The sequence below is a fragment of the Centruroides vittatus genome, unplaced genomic scaffold, assembly GCF_030686945.1.
Source record: "Centruroides vittatus isolate TY-2023 unplaced genomic scaffold, ASM3068694v2 contig_290, whole genome shotgun sequence".
Lineage (NCBI taxonomy): Eukaryota > Metazoa > Arthropoda > Arachnida > Scorpiones > Buthidae > Centruroides > Centruroides vittatus.
In genome coordinates this window covers 2695604-2718203 of record NW_027121846.1, presented here as the reverse complement: position 1 = coordinate 2718203, position 22600 = coordinate 2695604, and the positions used below count along the sequence as shown (strand labels likewise).

Genomic DNA, 22600 nt, shown 5'->3' with positions numbered 1-22600 from the left:
ACTGTTAAAAAAAAATTTACTTTTGTTTTAATGAAAAGAAGAGAATTTTTGATATTATTTTTACTTAATCTCTTAATTATTTAACTTCATTAAAATTTAAATTATTTTAATTTTTACAGCCAATAAATAAAATCAAGATATTGTATATTATTTACTCTTAAATGAAAACATCAGAAACCACTGAGTAGGCTTATGAATAAAGTAAAATATTTAACTAAGGACAGTAGTAACAAAAATTTGGTTTGGCCCTTGCCCTCCCAACTTCCACTTGGCTCTGGCTCATGTACGAGCCACATAACTAATTTGCAGTCAGTCAGAGACATCGAGGGTTACCCAGAAGAATTAATGTCAAAATTAAAAAAGATGCAGACAGGAATTCTTTAATTTTAATATTTCAATTATATATTTTTAACATATAATGGGGAATTGTAAAAACAAAAAATTTTAAGTTTTCAAAAAAGATATTTATAGCCTAACTTAGGTTAATGTAAGCATAATAAGAATAATATAAAGGGGTGTGGTTATATTTAAGAAACTTTTCATACAAATAATTTTACTCATAGCATCATATAACTAGTAGCAGTGAATTCTGAATAGCTTTTGGTGGCATTTTGCATGAACAGAATAATAAAGTATATTTGTGGTTTGCTAATAATCAGGAGAGTTTTTTTTTTGTAAAAGTTACTTCATTCATAAAATCAAAGTGTGAACAGAAGTTGGAAAATGTATTATTGTATGCATTATGCATTGTATGTATTATGTAAATTTCAGGCCATTTTCTCATTCCAATGTCATTTGGTAGATAAATAAAACTTTATTTCAACAGACAGTAGTGAGGTTGAGGCCGAAGTTTTCAACGTGAAAACATGTACGTCAGACGTTCAGCACGCCTTCCTGTAAGCCTAGAAGTTTGACAATGATGTTTGGAACGTTAAGCATGATTCCCCTGACGTTCCAAACGCCATTGTCAAACTTCTAGGCTTACAGGAAGGCGGCGCTGAACATCTGACGTACAAGTCTTCATGTAGAAAACTTCGGCCTTAACCTCGCTAGTATCATCACATGGCTCAAGAGGGTTGCGAAAATTTCTGTTTCATACTGCTCAATCCTATTGATAGAATCTGGTCTTTTAAGTAATCCATTTTTTTCTCTTTTTTAACTACTAATGGTGTGTATTTACATGCTTATGTTCACATAGATAGAAAAATAGACAAATGAAAATATCTTCATTTTTGCATTTTATCTGTTCATAACTGATGAGTCACTTTACATCACAAAAGTCCTATTGTTTGGTGCTAATGAAAACAGATGCTCTTCTGAGTTTATGAAACATTGTACTCATGAGCCTGGTTGCAGCTCACCGGTGTCACAGGATGATCTTATGATGCATTTTACATCATAAAGTCACAACTCTGACTCATAAGTTGAGAAGGTTTGTCACAGAATATAGAAACTTTCTAATATTACTACAATTATGATGAAAAATGCAACTGTGGTACTGACTTACAATTTCCAACATTATGACAAACTTGACAAATTTCCATTGAGTACAACAGTAGTTAGATTGAAATGAGTACAACTTTTACTCATTTCAATTATAACTTTATTGAAAACTTTAGTAATATGTTAAAAGAACAGAAAAGTCTATTGTAAATATAAAATTAATAGGCCAACTTATAAATATTAATGCAAAAAAAAAAAAAAACTATTTTACAATGATAGATATTTTTGTTCTACAACTGATGAAAATTCTTATTAAATGCATTTGATAAAGACTAAACATTAACACTTGAAAATATTTTTTCTGCTTAGGAAAAGTAATTTTCCTAATACAATATTGATTAAATGGATATCTTACAAATTATATATAAATAAAAATAAAGCAATTTTTCAATTTACTTTTATTTTCTTGGCTTTCTTAAATTACAAGTTTATTCTTTATTACTCATTCACATTTACATACATCATAATGTAATTTCCTATATAAATTAAGTTCCTTCATACACATAGTTAAAAATTATTACCTATTAAACCTTTTGCCCAATATACAACAAATTTTTCACAAATCTAAATTCATCAGTAAAAATAAATATTCTATGAGATTTTGAATCACATATATATTTACAGAATTTTAATGCAATAATACCTATTTGTGCTATTTTTCTTGCACAGTTCACTATAAGAACATAGAAATATTCAATTCATTGATTGTTTGCAGGATAATACAAACAATATTTACAATTTTAGATAAGTACAGTATACTTAATAGTGACAATAAGTTTTTATTTTAAACTTTTGATTAATACAACTTATTAATTAGTATTTTTTTAAAATAAATAAGTCAAAATTAATTGTCAAAGTTTTAATAAAATAAAAATTTTGACATTTTATATTAACTGACTGTAACTGAGATAATTTTCAATTTTTTATGCAGAATTTAGATCTTTCTAATCATCATAATGGTATAAATATATTTCTGAAGTATTGACTCATGCTTATAAAATTTTGGGTTAATGTTACCTTAGGTAGCCAAGATGGCGGCTCGTCTCTGATTCCAGTAAGGAAACAGTGGGATGCACGTTCTAACCTAACCTAACCTATTCTAATAATTTGGTTGCTAATAATTATGGTAATTTATTAGAATAGGTTAGGTTAGGTTAGAACGTGCATCCCACTGTTTCCTTGCTGGAATCAGAGACGAGCCACCATCTTGGCTACCTAAGGTAACATTAATCAAGTTTTGTAATATGTTAATGTGTTTAGTCCTGAATGTTTGCTAACTGCATTATAATTATTTTGTAACAAATCAAATATTTTTTTTCCTCTTCTGATAATAATACACAATATTATCTGTTTGCTTTGACTATGTAAGATCTTTCATTTATGACAAATAATGTAATGTAGTTATTGTTTGATATGAAATATTTTCCATTTATCTTGCCATATTTTCAGTTTGTAAAATTCTCATATGTTAAATTATGGGCAATGATTGTTTTTAACCATATTTCATATAAAAGGCTTTTAAAAATTGATTAAATAACTTGTCAATTTAATGACACTAAATTCTCACTTTATGATAATGTGTTTTTCTATGAGCTTTCAAACTAGTTTCCCCTTGTCTTATTCTTGTTTTGTGTTTCTCCATTTTCTGTTTAGGTCAACTTTCTAACTCAGATTATAATCATCTGTATGAAAATTGATGTATTAATTTTATTATGAAAGATTAATATATCAAAATTAATAAAAAAAAGTAGCCAAAAATTTTAAGAACTGAATTTGTTACATAATTATAAAATTATAATTTAATATCATATTTGAAGTCTTTAAGTTAATATTCTTAATTTTTTTTTGGAAACAATGAAGGATTTTAAATACAAAAGATATAATAAAAAATTTATTCATAATATAGTACAGTAAGACCCCACTTACAAGTTAGTGCTGCCTCGCTTAACGCTGATTCGATATAATGCAGTCTGCTCAAAGCCTAAAAAAAGCTCAATTTACACTGATTTAAATTATCGTATTATATATATGATTATTTACAAATACGAACCAATCAGAAAAAGGTGGCAAAAAGAGGTGCACTTTCTTTAAATCTATGTTTGTTTGGTGCAATTTTGGAAAAAATATATCATCATGGATGCCATAGGCAATATCGGCTTTGCTTGACAAGAATTAACTGATAAATGCACGAAGTGTAGAAGTTATGACTGAAGGTATCCAAGAATTCTCAACAAGAAGAGCCTATTGCCGTATTGTTAGGTTGACAATTTAGTCAACCTAATCAACACAGCAGGACTAGGAGATTTAGACGAGCAGGATATTGAGGAGTTACAGGAGGTTTCTGGTGAGAGCCTTACCAACTACAACCTTCAAGAACTGGCAGAACATGGAATTCACATGGAACTGGAAAATAGAGATTCTGAAAACGAAGAACCCAAAAAATTTCTCTACAGATTTCATTAGTAAAAGTTTGGTAAGATAACTGAAATCATGATGAAATTATGCAAACTGATCCAATTTGAAAGGAGTTGCAAAAGCAAAATGAGGCATTTTGGATGCAATCTTCTGCTACCGACATTTGCTTAAGGAAAGAAGAAAGCAACAAATGAAACTTCATGACTTTATTGCAAAAGAACAAGAATTTCAGAAAAGTCAGGACCTTCATCACAAAAAATGAACTTTACATTTCTGTGTGCATATGTTTATGTTATTTAATGTATATTATTATACAAATTAATATAAAAATAACTTCAAATTAAAGTAAAATTTGTTTATTTTTGGTCGCATGTTTCCCTATCCCTATTTACTCTATGTTAAAATTACTTCATTTAATGCTGTTTCGCTTAGTGCTTTGTTGTCTAGGAACGCATCTCCCGCATTAAGTAGGGTCTTACTGTATATCCAATGTTCAGATTAATAAGTATATATAAAAATTTTATTTTATGGAGAAACTTTAATGATTTTAAAGCTTAAAGCTTTTCTGAAACCCAATAAAATTTAGTTCTCTTATTATAAACTAGCAGATGAGCCTGGCGTTGCTTAAGCAGAAAGTAACGGTAATGTGAGAATCGGCGTGTAAATTATTTAATTAAGAAAGTAATATTGTTGAGAAATTACATATTGTTTCCAAAAAAGGGAAGATATATTGTCACTTTTTCGTTAGAAAAGGAAATCCACTTCCTTTCTCACAGGACTTTATCTTCAAATTTTGACGACTACCTGTATTTTTACCCCCTCTACACATCATCACACATCCCATTGTAACCGTGGATCATTTTATGCTATTGGTTGAAATTTTGGAATAAAAAGGGTGATTTCCTCCAATTGAGGCAGTTCCCACAGAGTCTGAAGAGATGATAGAAGAAGGGTGCTTGCCATAGGAATCTCTCGCCCACATATTAAACTTGTGCACTATAAGTTCCCACCAAGATTCTCATCCTCCTCCCAAACTTCATTACCGTTGTCCCGCATATCAATGTTTCATCGCCGACCAGAAGAAGACTATGCTCCGACCAATGGTCGAGGTAGTATACATTTCAATACATGTAAACTCTCTCTCTCACACAAAGAAGTTAGGATTTAATATTCTCTCGATATATATTTGTATTTTGTTGGTTTGTTTTTATTAAATCTTGTTTGTTACTTAATAATGGTCTCATTTTTGAACTCAGCTCCATGACCTTTCCTACGATCCCTCCCACTCAGAAAAATCTTTAAATCTACTCATTAGTGTGCCTAACACTATACTTAGGCTGGTGTCAGTCCTGATGGTCGAACAAATTGAGAGATTCAGGCAACAATATATATTTTAAGCTATCCTACAACCCTGTGGGCAAAGTCTTATGAACTTGAAGCCAATTAAGAAGTAGAATTTACACCTTATCTACCTCCAGTTCTCCACAATAGCGAAGATTAAGATTATTAGATTATACCCAATCTTATCTGTTTTCACTGGGTACAAGAACTATGATAACCTTACTTGAATAAAATGATTAATTTTAAATTTTAAAATCTAAGAAAACTTGTTTGGAACATTATATTTCGAATTCGGAACAAATTCAAATATTCATTCAAATTTGTTTATTTTGGATTTGTTTTGGGTTACCTGAACAGTGAAAATGATTAAAATATTTATTAATTTCCAAAATGTATACTATATGTGCCACTATTTACTTTCCTTCTTTATTATTTACACTTTATACTGACTAAAACTAATTCTCTCCTGCATTTCCCTGTGAGAGGTGAATTTCCAAAAATCCCTTCTTAATGTGCATTCCCATGGCATACCCTACTAAAACGCAGTCAAAAATGCAAAAAATCTGCATCTAAAATAGTACAATAGAAGTCGAGTTCTTCAAGGTAATTGTTAACCCTTTACCTCTTCCCTGCGGGGGATTTCCAAAAATTTTTTATTAGGGTGCATTCTTATGGTGTATCCTACTAAAGTGCAGTTAAAAAGAAAAAATCGCATCTAAAATAGTACAGTAGAAGCTGTTTCTTAAGATAAGCCTTAATCCTCTCCCCCACAGGGGGAATTTCGAAAAATCCCTTCTTAGTGTACATTCTCATGATGTACTCTAACCGTGTACCAAATTTCAACTTTCAACTCCTAACCGTTTAGGCTCTGCGCTTATTATCATCAACCCATCTCGATTATATTATAAGATAAGTAATAAGAGAACTAAATATATATAATACATATATGAATTTCTGATAAATTTTCGTGATATTATTTTGATCTACTCACAAAAGCTCAGAGTGGAGTGGAAAAGTATAATTCAAAAACTTCTTTGAGAACCTTCTTAAATAAATTTCCAGCAAATTATCACCTTTAGAATGACTAATGTTTAGGATTGAAAATGTTAGTTTCTAAAGGTGATAACTTACTAAAGATTTATTTAAGAAGGTTCTCTAAGAAGTTTTTAAACTATTATTTTGAATAAAAAACATAAAAAATTAAGATTAGACTATATTATTATTATTAATTAATTAGTATTATACAATTTCAAAATTTTTCTTCTTAAAGATGCCTACATTTTCAATGTCATCTCAACTTATAATGTTAACAATTTAATGATTTACAATAACAATTTCTTTTGATATCACATAGAATATCAATTATCCAACTAATTGGAAATCAAAATTTGTTAAAATAATCAAACATGAACGAGAATACCCAAATTATACTAAGCAAAGTATATTTACAACTTAACATTTCATATAATCTTGTATACACTAATATTAGCTAGTTGATTTAGGAAATTATTTGTAAATAATAACCAGCAAATATCAAAATAGGATGTACTGTACAGTACAATACACAAGTTACCTTCATTATCAATCTGGCATAAAATGAAAGACAATATACTTCTCAACCATTTAACAATACTTCACAGAAAAACCAACAGTTAGAATATAATTTGGTTAACTTTATTCTTAAAGTGGATTTATAATTGAAAGTTAATAATATTTTTTGTGTATTTTATAACAATAATTATAGTAATAACATGCATTATTTAAATGATGATTAGAAAGATCACTTCTACGTTAGAAATAATTGTTGATATAAATATTTCAATTTTCAATATAAAAAAAAATATTTTGATTTCAAAGGTATACATAAAGTATAAATGCTGTTCATTTCATGTTAAATAAAATATTTTGATATAAAATATTTATTTTATATTATATTTCACTAAATTTTAATATATTTATTATAGAAAAATAATTGGATATGTTTATAAACAAATGTAAATTCAATTATTTATAATCATAAAATTTTAAAATACTTTTATAATATAATGAGATATGAAATAAATAAAATATGTATGAAAAGGATGGCTTAACAAAAATAATTTAATAACAGTACATTCTTTATTTAAAAAATCTTGTAATTTGTACTTTTGATGAATAATACTGATTCTGTAATGAGATTCATTCTTTAAATCATTACATTAATAATAATAATAATAATAATAATATGCACTTAAAAGTAGCTATGGCATTTTATTTGTAAGTTTCATTGACAAATTTTAATTATCTGTAATTTTGACAAATCTTTTCAATTATCTATTGGTTAAAAATAATAATAATCAATCATGCATTTTCAAATCTAAAATAATTTAAACATTTATTTTAAAAATCAGTTTTTAAAATTTGATTTAATCAAAATTTATTTTTAATAAATAATGTCAATAGAATGCTGAAAATTTTAATAATTTAATTCAGCTAGCTTTTATTTATAAATTGTTATCACTGTTAGTGTTAATGATTGTAATTAATATAAGAGTAAATTTTTTGCTGAAAGAGTTAGAAGATATGTAGCAGAGAATAACCAACGAAGAATTACTAGAACTGAAAAAAAATTAAAATGCTTTGTCATAGTATGCAATTCTAATAGTTTATCAATAGAAAATAGACAAGAAAGTCTCAGATTTATCTGAAAGATTATATATATTAAAATTTCAGAAAGAAGCCAAGGATTCAAACCTCTAATATACAGGGTGGACCAAAAAGAATATATGTATTTCAAACTGATATATTTAGTAAACTATCGATAGTAGCGGTGTGCTGTGGGTATTGGAGGAACGAGTGCATTGTCTAGTTTGTGTCCATGTCCCCCAGATGTGCTTGGTTACAATGACGTATTCACAGTTGTTGTAAAATGGCTACGCCACAGCACAAAAGCTTTTGTATTCTTCATATGTTGCAAAACTGGTTGTTTCCGAGGCTGAACAAGGACAACCTCATTTTTCAACAAGACGGGGCATCCCCTCACTGGAATCGTCAAGTTCGTCAATTTCTGAATGAAACTCTTCCGAACCGTTGGATTGGACGTCAAGGAGCTGACGATTTAGCACTTTTCAGCTGGCCTCCATGGTCACCGGATTTGACGCCATGTGATTTCTTCCTGTGGGGTTTCATCAAGGACACCGTCTATGTTCCTCCACTACCACAGAACCTCGATGAGTTGAAGAACCGGATCCGTACTGCCATTACATCAGTGACACCGGACATGCTTAGTCGAGTATGGCAGGAATTTGAGTATCGGTGTGATATTGTTCGTGTCGCTGGTGGAGGACATATTGAACACCTGTAATCTAAACTAGAGAGTTTCATAAATATGTGTCCCAAGTTCCATAGTTGTATGTCTTACAGTTTATTAAATATATCAGTTTGAAATACGTATATTCTTTTTGGTCCACCCTGTGTATGTATGTATGTATATAATATATATATATATATGTACAGTACAGTACATATACATATAGTTGTACTGAGAAGCAATTTTTGATATATACCTGAAATTTGAAAGCCTTCAAGAATATTTATTGAAATAAAATTGATGTCTTTTATTGTCAATATTTTCATTATTCAATGTTTGGAAATGTAAAGGTAAGTTTTCCAAAAAGCATTAAGTTAAATTAATGTGGCTCATTACTAAAACATAGGCTGACTAAATTATTTTTAAAATTTAAATAATAAAATTACTTCATCAATAAAAAGGAAAATATTTGTGTATTTCTATAAAATGAGATCAACTGGAAATTATAAATATGTAAATTATTTCCGAAACTGTAAATTTCAGTTTCTCCAGAACAAATTATTCACATCGAAGAAGTAATACAGTATACGAATTTCATAATTTATGCAATTACTGCATAAATAAATAATTACAAAGATAAAATACCTTTGTATCAAATAATGTCTTCTTAATTGTAAAAATCAGAATTTCTAAGAGAAATATTTATCAGCACAGCAAAACCTTAATTTATTATTTATATTTATCCATTTTTTTTAAAATACTAAAGTAGAAGTTTTATATTTCCATTATATTGAATTAATTTCTACTTCTCATTTATTCGTATATAGGTTTAACAGAGAAAAATGTATCATTTTGAATACATAAAAGTTAGCTTTAAGAACTGCCTTTAATAGATTGAAAATAAATTATAACTAACTTAATTATAATAAAGAAATTAATATTTAAAACTAAGTTCAGAACTGAAACACAATGAAACTGCAATAATTAAAAGAGAGTGACACTTTGCTAATAAAAATAACCTCTTCACACAAGGCACAAATATACATATATCACTAATAAAACACACTTTAGGGGATTTTATACACACACATCCCTTAATTTGATAATTTCTTTTAATAAACAATGATAACAGTTAACAAGGTAAAATTCATAAAGTATCAGTACTTGAAATTTGGCAAATTCTAATGAAATTTAAAATTTCTAAAAATAAAAAGTCTGATAAATTAAAGAAATACTTATTAATGTATATAGTTTGAATAATTATTAATAACATTTCAGGTAATATAATGAACATTTTGGAATATTTATCACATTTCAAATAATTCACACTCTTTAATGAAACATAGTAAACATTCTGAAAATTCTGTATTTTGGAATTTATTATGATACATATTAAGATGTTTATTATAATGAATTAAATGGCTTTTAAGATTTCATTTTGTAATTGATCTCATTCTATGAAGTTTTAAACAGTGTATTGAAGTTGAAATTGTTGTTACTTGTTTCTTCATATACAGAGCACTCTTTCTAATCTGAACTTTTTAAAACCAAACCATTGTTTTCCATTAAATGTTCCAATCAAAAAACAAAAAGCAAATCATAGACTTTCTGAAAACATGATTAATCTGTTACTATGCATTGTACACATTCACATAAATACTGTTTATACTAAATATAGTATAATAATTCTTTTAAATATATGTATTTATCTGTAGTCATTTTTGATTTCCTTCTCTTTATATATAACTCTGTTAATATTAATCTAAACACTAACAAACAGTACCAAAGCATAGATGTGACGCAAATATAGAAAAACACAATGAGCCAATATCAAATGATATTTCCATTATTCAAAACAATAGAGACAAGACAAAAAGCATGAAATGAGATTATACAATAAAACAATTCTTTACAAAATTACTGGAAAGGATAATTCATACTCAAGAACCTTAGGAGTCCAGTAACAAAACACTTTAATGGAAAACTAATGTTTTCAACCATACCCTGGTCTTCCTCGGGTTTTTAACCAGTAAGATTTGAACATGGAATGAATAGAACAATATGTTTAGAAATTATTTTTAATAAACCTATGGAATGTATAGAACAACATGTTCAAAAAACACATTCCATATGTTTTTTAAAAATAATTTCTAAACATGTTGTTCTATGCATTCCATGTTCGAATCTTACTGGTTAAAAACCTGAGGAAGACCAGGGTATGTTGAAAACGTCAGTTTTCCATTAAAGTGTTGTTGTTACTGGACTCCTAAGGTTCTCGAGTGTGAGATTATACAAAAATAATTGTTCAAAATAATGTGACATTTTAGTAAACATTGAATACATGAAAATTTAATTTTAAATTAAAATTTTTTCTAAAACTATCATATCACATCATATTTAACAGGCTTATTTTAAACAACAAAAATATTTTCAAAAATGTTGAAATTAAGTCAATATTAATGCAGTTATGCAGTCAGTTCATAAACTTTATTATGAAAAATGTTTTATGAATTTTCTCTTAACAGTTTTTCAAGCGAACATATCTAAGAACCTTTCGTATTGAAGAAATCAACAGATTATAAAAGTTTCCCAAAGTCTGATTCATATGTGGTAAATCCTATTATAAGCAAACCATTTCATTTAACATGATCGTCATCAGATCATGATACATCATAGACCTTTACTTATTAAAATGAATAAATTTGTGACAACTCAAATTGTATGTAAGGAAGCAAAATATAAATACTACTTTCATTAGAGAAGTAATTTTCTGAATGAAACTTTTATAAAATTTTATTACTTAAAAAAAGAAGGAATAATCACACATTACTTCTAATTTAATTTTCACATTTCATTACTTGAATGTTAGAATATCTGACTAGCATCTGATAAACAATAATATACCTTTTTATCCTGTTTACTTTTTATTGGTTTACAATAGACTATTTTTCATCTAAAATATCTTTAGTTCATAATGTTCATTATTAAAAATCAATATTCAATGTAAATTTGCTTGTAAGAAAATATTTATTTAATGCCAAACTATTTTGATTTAAAAAGTTATATATTTTTTCTGTTGCCAAACTGGCCCAAAATTATGTAAAACAAATTTTTTCTTTGATCTTTGCTTAATTATCTAAACTATTCATTTAATCTAAAAATACTGGATTATTTATATATATAGTTAATCTTTTTAGATTAAAAAGTTTTGCATAGATTCTACTGATAGATAGATGTTAACTGATAGATTTGTATCAGTTAATATAAATGAAATATGATTTTAATTTTCATTAATTTTTTATGATGAGAAATTGAAACATTAAAAATTAAAAATACAATATTTCTAAATGAAGACTACATTAAGAAAAAACAGATATATTAATATTTTATTTCTTCCAGTTAATATACAGTCAAACCTGTTTTTATGCGGGGGATAGGGATCGCATTAAAAAAAACGCATTAAAAAAAAATCTCACGAAACTTCACGAATGGCTGTAAATAATAGTTTTCGCAACACAATTAAAAAAATAATTTTTTTATGCGGTCAACAGGGACTGCATAAAAAAAGTCTCACATAGAAAATAACTCAAAACCGTACGAAATAGAATTTATTGACAACAGATGTCAGCACTTGACTACATCGTCTGGTCTATCGTCTGTTTTACATATTTTTGTCCAGGTGGTGTTTTGTTGACTTAAAAAGTAAATTATTTCATTTTTCGCATATTCATGCAATAATATTACTATAATAAGTGCATTTATGCTATAATAAGTTTATTTAGCTATAATAAGTCAACGTGAGACATGACGAATCGCACGAGACTAGTCGCCAACTATACCGCACAAATAAAAAATCGCACAAAAAAAACCGCACAAATAAAAATCGCATATAAAAAGAGCGCATAAAAACAGGTTTGACTGTATTAGAAATTAAAAGAAATTATTCAAAAGACAGGATGTTGACCTAAACCAGTGATGAACAACCTTTTCTGGATATGCATGCAATTTTTTTTACAGAGTTATAGGCTTTAAGCTTGCTAAGCACAAACTTATTTCATAACAGTCAGTAAACTACAAAAACAATATATACTAATAATATGCTAAGTACTAATATATAATTTATTCTCATCTTTTTACAGGTCAAGTTTAGTTTGAACATTTATCATGAATATCAGCTTAATTAGGATTGCATAATGGCACAATGCAGAAAACAGGAAAATAAAATTACATTGCCAAAGCCCTGAAGACCACATATCAGGACCTCACAGGTTGCATATAGCATGTAGACAATGGGTTGCTCATGACTGATCTAAACAGTACTTGTAGGTAGAGGAGTTTAAAATCACTGATAGGTTTGTATCAGTTACTACAGGTAATTTTATTTGTATGATTAAATTTATTTCTAAGTTTTTTTTGAAAATATACCTAGAATATTTCAGAAATAAATTTTCTCAACATAAATAAAATTGCCTGGACTATTTCATGATTTTAAATAAATTTATATTATTACAGATATTGCATGAAAGAATAGCACCATTACTGTAATTACAATACAATTATTAAAAATTTTTTTTTTAATTTTAAAATCAGTGTTACAATATCCATAGATAATAACTTTATGATAATCAAGAATAAGAATATATATTATTTCTTTTAGTTAATATCAGAAACTACTATAAAGCAATGATGAACAACCTTTTCTGGATGTGGGTCACAAGTAAACTTTGTAAGCTTCCCATGGGTCCCTTTTTTTTTTTTTAATGATATTGCAGACTTTACACCTGCTGAGTACCAACATACTTCATAACCACCAATAGGTACTAAAATAATATACACTAATGATATGCAAACTAGTAATGTATAGTTTATTCTTATTTTTTTACTTATCAAGTTTAGTAATGATGATTACATCAATATTACTAAACTTGATCAGTAAAAGGCAACATTACTAAACCTATAAGGCAAACTTGGGAGCTCAAGGTAGCAGCACTACTATCAAGTAAGATTGCAAGAAGCCTGTAACTCATTCAGTTGATTTCTCAATTACTAAAAAGACATCAAGAAAGGACTGCCCCTTTTGAAAACAATCCAACTTGGACCAAGGATTTGAGCAGATTATGAACTGCATATATAAAAAACAAAAATATCCAAAAATTACAAACCTGGAACATTGCCACCTGGAATGTCAGAAAAGCATCCATCATAAAATTCATGAACTAGATGAAGTCATAAATGAAAAAAAAAAAAAAAATGCTACAGTAACAGAATCAAAGAAAAAGGCAACTGACATATATGAAACAAAATTATTTTATACAGTGAAGTAAAAACTAATATTAGGGATAAATAAAATTGATAAATTTTACTCATAACTCCAGGAAACTACAAAATTAACCTTTAACAATCGTCTAAAGCAAGAATAGGCACTAGTCCATACAAAATGAACATTGGAAAAGAAAACCCATCTGCAGTAAAGATGCTATCAGATCAAGAGATTTACAATTTACAATCCACAATTTTAGAATAATAAATACCTTCTTTAAAGACAAAGCTATGCACAGATATACATGGGAAGTTAGAAGGGGAAAAAAGCATTCTCAATTATATCATCTGCAACATCAAAATGTTAAAGACTGTAACAGGCCCTAAGGTATCTAAAGAATCAGATATCAAATTGAATCACTCTCTTAAATTTGTAAGATAAAGTGACAACTACAATGGAAAAAATTAACAACAATAAAGTCTACAACAACAACAACACAATCTTTCAGAGTAAGACTTTTAGATGATGAAAATATCAAAGGCTTGTATCAAAGCAGAACAAATGAGTGGTTAAGAAAAATACAAACAAACCAGACCAGTGAAGACCAACCTTGAAACTATCGTTAAACATCCAACAAGTCACATAACTTTTCAGGTTTCACCAGGAAATTTTGCAGCATGCTTTTTTGTTGGACTCAATTTGCCAAAAGTTACATTGTTCCAGGCTTCACCACCTCTTTGAATAAAAATTTTTAGGGAAAAATATAAATTTACTAGATGCATATTATTTATTTATTTCAGCTAGTAATTATTTAAAATAAAATTGTGCATGGTACCATTTGTTACAAGATTTTATTTAAGAATAAAATTATATATTATTAATTATTATAAAAAGGCAAAAAGCTTAATTTTGAGGGTAGAGATGAATTTTAAAAAATTGTAAATGCCAATAATAACTATAATTTTCATTAAGTCCAACTCCACTGGAGATTTGACATGTCCTCTCTGTTTCCCCACTCCCCTCAATCATTAACCACTAAAGTTTAATAGAATTAATGCCTCTTATATACAAGTTGCTTTGCCAAATTTTGTTTCTTAATCTTTACCCAAAGATATTAAATGAAATAGACACCAACACACACACATGAAATTTTTTCCCATTTTTTGACTTTTTTGGGTTTAGGAAGTGTCAAAACATCAAAATTTGTAAAAAACCTGGAGGGTGAAATTTGGCTCTTCAGGTTTTTTCTGTATGTCAATACTTCCTACTAGGAAAATAACAACTGGGAACTTCATAACAACTGGGAAAATAAGAAGCTGCAAAAAATGTTTAAGAACAAAAAGAAATGACTAGGAAAAGAAGTCTGAGAGACTGGGATAATGAAATCAAAGAAACGAAGCATGTAAGAACGGTTCATCTCTAAGATAATTAATGATAACTTGAAACTGCTGAAATGAAATTCTTCCAAAAGATTGAAGGGTTTATTTTAATGGAAAAAATAAATAATAAAATCGGAGGAATCTACAGGTAGATTCACTAATTCATACCATTGAAAACTACAGATGAAAAAATAATTTGAACATATACATAGAATGAACCAAGAGAGGATCTAAAAAAAATATTAAACTACAACTAAACAGAAGAAGTCAAAACAGGACATCTGTGGAAAAGATGGACTGAGTCCAGAACAAGCCACTTGGTCCAGAAACCTTTAAAAGATGTAGTAGTAATTTAGTTAGAATGCTCATCACAAATGTTGTTTTAATGTTGCATAATGACACAAGGCAGAAAGTAGGAAAATAAAATTATTTTCCTATTTTTCCAAAACTCCAGGGACCACATATTAGGACCTCATGACCACAGGTTGTTCATGACTGCTATAAAGCTACACTAAAAGCTAAATTACAGCAACAAAGTTTTAAAAAATACACACAAAATATTTTCAGTTTTATTATAAATTCAAGAAAGAACTGTAGAAATCAAGTAAAGAAAATTTCTCCAAAGCAAATTAAATTTCTCAATCTGTATCTATTAAAATCTACAAATCTTGAATAAAATTACTTTATTTCATTTATTGATTGAAGAGATATGAATTCCAATTATAATACAATATACAGAATGAAAATTATATTTGTTTACGTTATTTCCCAATTATAGAAAGTTTAATGAAATTTTTATAATCTCAGCCAATTTTTGCTTCTATAACCTAATTATTATTTATCTATCTAAAAAATACAATGTCTATTAATATTTTTGGACACAAATATTTATTATTTACATATTTTTGTATCTTAATAGTTTAAAATATATTATAATATCACAACAACACAATCATAATTAAACTAATACTATCAAAACCAAATTAGTTATATTTGATTATAGAAATCTTTGCTAAAATAAAAATATTAAATGATCTGAATGATATGTTACAGAAAACTAATGTATTGTCATCTTATTTTAAATCTGTACTAAATAGCCAAATAATTTTTAAGAATGTGAAGACTGGATAACAGCATATTTCTATAATTTATGCCATGTTGTTTCTGTAAGAAATATTTGTTACTATAATCACTACATTAGCAAAAGGCCATCCATTAATTATGTGTACAGTTTGAGAGAATGAAGGGTACACCATTGTATGAGATGGAGAGGAGTGCAAGGCATTGTCTTTGTGAATTTTTTAGTGGTATTAGCAGCATACAAATTTGTTTTTATAAGCCTATTTATTAGTCATGTGAATAAGTTAGCAGTCAGAAAATATTTGCAAACTTTTTAAAGTAATTTCTTCAATGTCACTGAGGTCCATTAACTATTACATATAAATAAAGGGAAAAGGAGTTTTCCAAAGTACTATATATTACATTATACACAACAGGAAGAGGTCAAAACTAGCTGAAAACTGTACACATAATTAATGGATAGCCCCTATGATCTTTGCATATTCATGCCAAAATTTAATTCTTTAAAAAAATTCACAAAATGAAAAAGCAATATATTTAGAATATACCTGCTAATATGCATGAGCTGAAGGTTCATTTTTTGTCTAAGCTAAGTAATTTTTTTCATTCACTTTACCATCAAGCATTAATTAATAATCATTTACTACTCAAATGACAACAATTATTTCTCTATATCAGCAAATTATTCTAAAACTGAACTTGTTTATTTGATAACATTTCTCCAAATATTTGGTAATAATCAAAGTAATGATTTACTCCTATTTAATATCAATTAACTAATTTAAAAAAAACAGAAGAACAGGACAATTTTTTACTTAAAAATATGAATTTTTTAAAATTAATTTTCTTGAAACAAAGAAAAAAAAGTTATTTTTATTACCCATGACTGAGTTTTACTGTTATAAAGCATATTTAAAATTCAAATATAAATGAAAATAGATAAATTAAATACATTAATTTTTTAATAACTTTTACTCAAATGCTGGATTGCATAAGATAATAGTCGATGTAAATTGTGAGAATAATAATCTACATTATTTTCAATAATTTGATTTAAATGAAAATTTTACAGTTTGTATAATCTGAGAAACAATATCAGTTATTTAGATCATATAATCCACAAAACTTTTAATATTAATAAATCACAACAGTTATCATACTCAAAACTTTACTAGCAATTAATTTGTGCAACTAGACTAAAGTCAAGTACAAACATGCAACAACATTAAATACTAATTAATCAGATTTTTTTTAAATGAACAGGATGGAAATAAATGATGAAAACTCTTTTATAATAAATTTTTATTATATATAATGTCATTATATCCATTTTCTTTCTTACATGTAATTGTCCCACTTTAAAATATTCAACATCTAATCATCATTTATATGTAAGTCACAATAAATTATAGTTAAGTTTCTCCCTTCATATCTCATTAACACTATTTATCCATTAGTGGGACACAATATTTTCAAACTTGTGGAATAAACTGCTTTAGAATGGACAGTTCAAGACTAATTAAAATGCAATAAAAATTATAATATGCAATTCAATACTAATTATTTTACTATTTAGGTAAAATAAATGAGCAGAATTCTAGAATAAATATATATTATTATTATATATGAATTCATTAAAGAACAATAACTATATTTTCATAATTATTATTAATAATAATAAATATTTTTTCTGAAAATGCAATTGTTTTTCAATATAATCTATAAAGAATAATTTAACGAATTTCCTTTGATTCAAATTAAGTTTCAATAGTTTTTTTTATCACATTTTATTCATTTAGTATCAAAAATTTATTTAAAGACAACTTTAGTGAATAAGAATATCTTTATTTCTAAAATGTTTATATTCTTATAAGCATTTTTGCTTAAATCATCATTAGATAAAAATTTAAATCTAAATAATAAAATTGATTAAAGATATTCTTTAATAAAATGATTTATATAATAATAATAATATATGTTTAATAATTTAACTGATTATTTACCATTTATAATAATCAGTTATTTGAAATCAATATTGATATCTAATGACATAACTTTCAACATTTACTTGTGAGCACAAAAGAATTTTTGTTTGATTAAAGCAATGTAAATACCATATTTTGCAATCAAGATAATAAACAAGTCCAATCAAATCTAGCATTGTTTGAATGCATTAAAGATGGGAAAGGTGGTTCTGCTAATTTCCATTTACCATCTTCTTCTTCTGCCATAGCAACACTACAGTAAGGAATATGATAAACAAGACTTTGTAGTTCTTGACCATTTCTAGGAGGATTTCCCACAAGCTGACGTGTGCATGTATCTAAAGTTGCAGCATGTCCAACTAATAAAATGGTTTTTCCTAATAACAAAGTATAAATTTATTATTATATTTTCAATTTTCATTAATTTTCTTAAAATACTAGTTCATCTTTTATATTTTAGTAATTTGAAACTTAAAACAAATTTTCAGAATCATAAAAAATAAAAATCTTAAATATTAAAATCTAACTGTAGATAAGCTGCCATTCTACTGTATTATACATATATATTTATTATTGGAATCCAATTAAAAAAAACCAAAATTATTTGAAAATATATTTTAGATTAAAACTACACACCATACACAGTCTTCCAGCAAATAATGTGTTTGAATTAAATAAAAATATATTTTAGCCTTATAAGTTAAGTAATTAATAAATTATTATATAAATAACTAAAGCCTGAAGCAATATATATAAATGCTAGGTTATTATAATTATTCAAAAACAAGAATCATCAATTTAAATTTATCATTCAGAAATAATTTTAATAAATAGTATCAGTATATTTTCAAATGTTTGAATCAGGAGATTAAGTTGTGTACATGACTAACTTTTTAAATGAATTCTATATTTTAAATCTTACAAATAAAATGGAAATTTTGAAAATATTTATTTGTTTGTGGCAGCATCATTTCTGTATGAGGCCTTTATAGGTACATTTGTGGATTTGTGGTGGTATTCAATTCCATCATCTTTTAACTTTTTTTGAGAAATTTATCTTTCTTGTTATTTAAATACTTTCCTTTAAAACCTGTTCCATCATATTTTATAGAAAAATTTGCAAAAGCCCACAAATTCCTTTCAAATGACCATAAAGCCTGAGCCACACACTGTCGTAATATGAACACTATACTTATTATAGATGCTGCATTGGGTGACCACAAAGAAAGTTATACTATGGTTGTATGGCCTTCAAGAAGAAGATATTCAGAATGTGCTAAGAGACAGTGGTTTTTCTGATATCTTACTTTTACTATTGTTCAAAGAAAAAGAGGTGGGTTCACAAACTGAATCATTTATTACATGATTTTCATAACGCTAAATTCAAAGATTATTATTGTTTTGTGTTACCCATTTACACTATATTCCTCAGTAAGCATTGTAGTATGTGTAATTTCAGTTTTAGTACTAAAACTATAAGGGTCACCAAAATGAAAGAGATTTTTGTATTTTCTGTAATGGTTTATTGGTTGGAATATTTGAACACACAGAAAGTAATAGTGATACATGAACTACATATCTGTTAAACATAATCACTTTTTTGGTTCAAGCAGATGTTCCAGTGCCTTACTAGATTTTGGATACCTGAGCAAAGAATGTCCACGGTTGGCTGCAGAACCAGTCTTCAACAGAATTTCAGACCTCAGCATCATTAGCAAACTGATGGCCCTTGACAGCTTTTTTCAGTGACCTGAAGATGTAATTACAGGGTGACAGGTTGGACTAGTGAAGGAACAGTCAGACCTTCCAGCAGAAGCACCACAGCAAAATCTTGGCACATTGTTTCTACATACAGGTGTGCATTGTTGTGCAAAAGACTAATCTCATATAACAACATACAGGCAGTGGTGTAGTGCGGGTGTCAGCCGCCCGGGGCAGAGGAAAAGTTTGCTGCCCCTTTATTTAGGTATTATTGTTATTTATTGTGAAAGTTTGCCGCTCCCTTAAAGTGCCGCCCGGGGCAGGCCGCCCCTGCTGCCCCCACTACGCTATGCCACTACATACAGGGTTACTTACTCTTGAAGCCATTTTGAGTTGGTATAATACAGTGCAATATTTGGTTGGACAAATCAATGTCATGACCGTATGTAGTCAACTTGTTTCAGCATGTGCAAAACTAGCAAACTAACACTTTCCAATAATAACAGCTTGCTTCACGACATACAATGGAATCTACCAGTGCAAACAGAAAACTTCATGTTGAACTAACACTAATACAAGAGTCTCACTTTCACTTGAATGACCCATATACATTTGAGTGACTAAAAGCAAGTTTTAGTTTTAGTAAACTAAAACTATGCTGCATGAAACTACTTAGAAAATATTAGTGGTGTATAATGTTAAGCAGTTACTAAATATTTGATTATGTGAATTTCTTAAATTAAAAAATGAAAAAGTTGCTTCACACAACTTAGCCTATCATATTCTATAGTGAAATCTAAAAACTAAGCATACTATAAAAAATAAATTTTTTTAGACAAAGTCTAACAAAGATTAAAAATATTGAATATATATAACATTTCATTCAGAAATGGATTTAATTTAAAATTATTACCACTTTATAGTGAAATATTATAATATGAAATTACTATTTTATTTCATTATATTGTTATTTTCAAAACATTTTAGTAATAAATAAAATAAATTCAGTTTCTACCTGCAGCACCTGTTCTTTTTAAAATTGTTTCAGTTGTGCATAAACTTCTCATGTAGTATTGTTCACTAGGTTCAAGTTTACCTTGCAGTTCATCAACTGTTATAACTGGTTTATAGTCCATACAAATATTAAATCCATAACTTTTTAACTCTTGTAAAGTCATCCATTTAGGCATTCCATCATGATACCAAGCTAACCATTCAAATAATCCAGGTTCCACATTAATAAGAGTATGATAATTTCCTGAAGCTGAATAAAATAAACCATTATATAATAAAAAATTATATATATATATTAAATTTTAAAATTTTTAAAAATTTTCTAAAAGTAACCTAATAATTTGAAACAACAAAATATTAAAGAACAGAACATTTTATAATTTTCCAATGAATTTAACCAAATGATGCTGTAATTAATCAGGCTATAAATTTGCTATTATTAATGATTAGATATTAAATAATTAATTACAGTGATCATTTGGTTGAGTATCAATGTATTGGGCTTCAGGAAGTTTATTATTTAGAATGAATATATTTACAGCATTATTTAAGATGATTAATTAGAATACTCAATTGTTAATCTCCATATTTTCAAAATAAAAATATTCTATTGAGCATCAAACACAAGACCATGTTATTTATTAAACACTTGGCACTTTTCCACTTCTATTAGTCGACTAATAGAAGTGGAAAAGTGCCAAGTGTTTAATAAATAACATGGTCTTGTGTTTGATGCTCAACATATAAGAAAACATGGTTTCAAGAATACCTAAAAATATTCTATTATCAATATTTCTATATAAAAAGATTCAAAACAAATATTGTTCAGTTCTTTGTATCTACAGTTAGATACAAAGAACTGAATAATAGCATTATATATTAAAAATAAAAACAAAAAACATAATTATATTATATACTATATTTTATAAAACTATTATTCTGACTATAAACCATGCAAGTAATCACAGGTTTTAAACATCAAAACTAATCATTTTAGATTGCTTTAGATTTTAAATTAATATAACATTTTAAAATTTTGATTATCTAGTATTTTTTACTGATTTGGAAACTGCAGTAAAAAGTGAAATAATATAATTATGGATAAAATCTCTTTTATTAACTATAAAAGAACTTCATTTATTGTATGTAAAAATATGTAAAAAGGAAAATTTGAATAATTGAAATTGTATAGCATATAATTATAATATATATATAGAGTCCATGTATAATAAATACAGTACAGCGTCGTTTATCTGTTAACCAATCAACCGAAACATCAGTTAACCAAAAGCTTTCCAGTCAGACTGTGTCATGCTGAATTGAATATTTTTGATACTAGATTAACTTCTAAAGTATAATTTTTTTTTGTTTTTATATTTTTCAATATTTTTATTTTGTTTGTACAAAATAAAGAAATAATTTTTAATAGATACAATATCCATTCATACACTTAACACCTTATTCTTGCCGAGAAAATATAAATTTAAATTTATTTAAAACAAACAAACGTTTTCAGCCTGATTCACAGGCCATATTCTAAACCTGAAGATGGCCTGTGAATCAGGCTGAAAACGTTTGTTTGTTTTAAATAAATTTAAATTTATATTTTCTCGGCAAGAATAAGGTGTTAAGT

At 27.2% G+C, this 22600-nt stretch overlaps 1 protein-coding gene across 2 annotated transcripts in view; it reads right to left on the bottom strand.

Annotated features, from left to right (window-relative positions):
* Positions 1-2673: 2673 nt before the first annotated feature.
* LOC136972416 (ecdysteroid-phosphate phosphatase-like) overlaps positions 2674-22600 on the bottom strand; it is a 36663-nt gene continuing 16736 nt past the window's right edge. Inside the window, exons 4-6 of one of the 2 annotated variants that reach the window (XM_067267015.1) lie at positions 20969-21217; positions 18382-18629; positions 2674-3185 (exon numbers count right to left, since the gene is read on the bottom strand). In XM_067267015.1, the coding sequence (XP_067123116.1) occupies positions 18394-18629; positions 20969-21217 (485 nt within the window). In that variant the 3' untranslated portion in view covers positions 2674-3185; positions 18382-18393. Of the gene's footprint in view, positions 3186-18232; positions 18630-20968; positions 21218-22600 lie in introns of those variants that run through there. The other variant, XM_067267013.1, reaches the window with a different exon arrangement.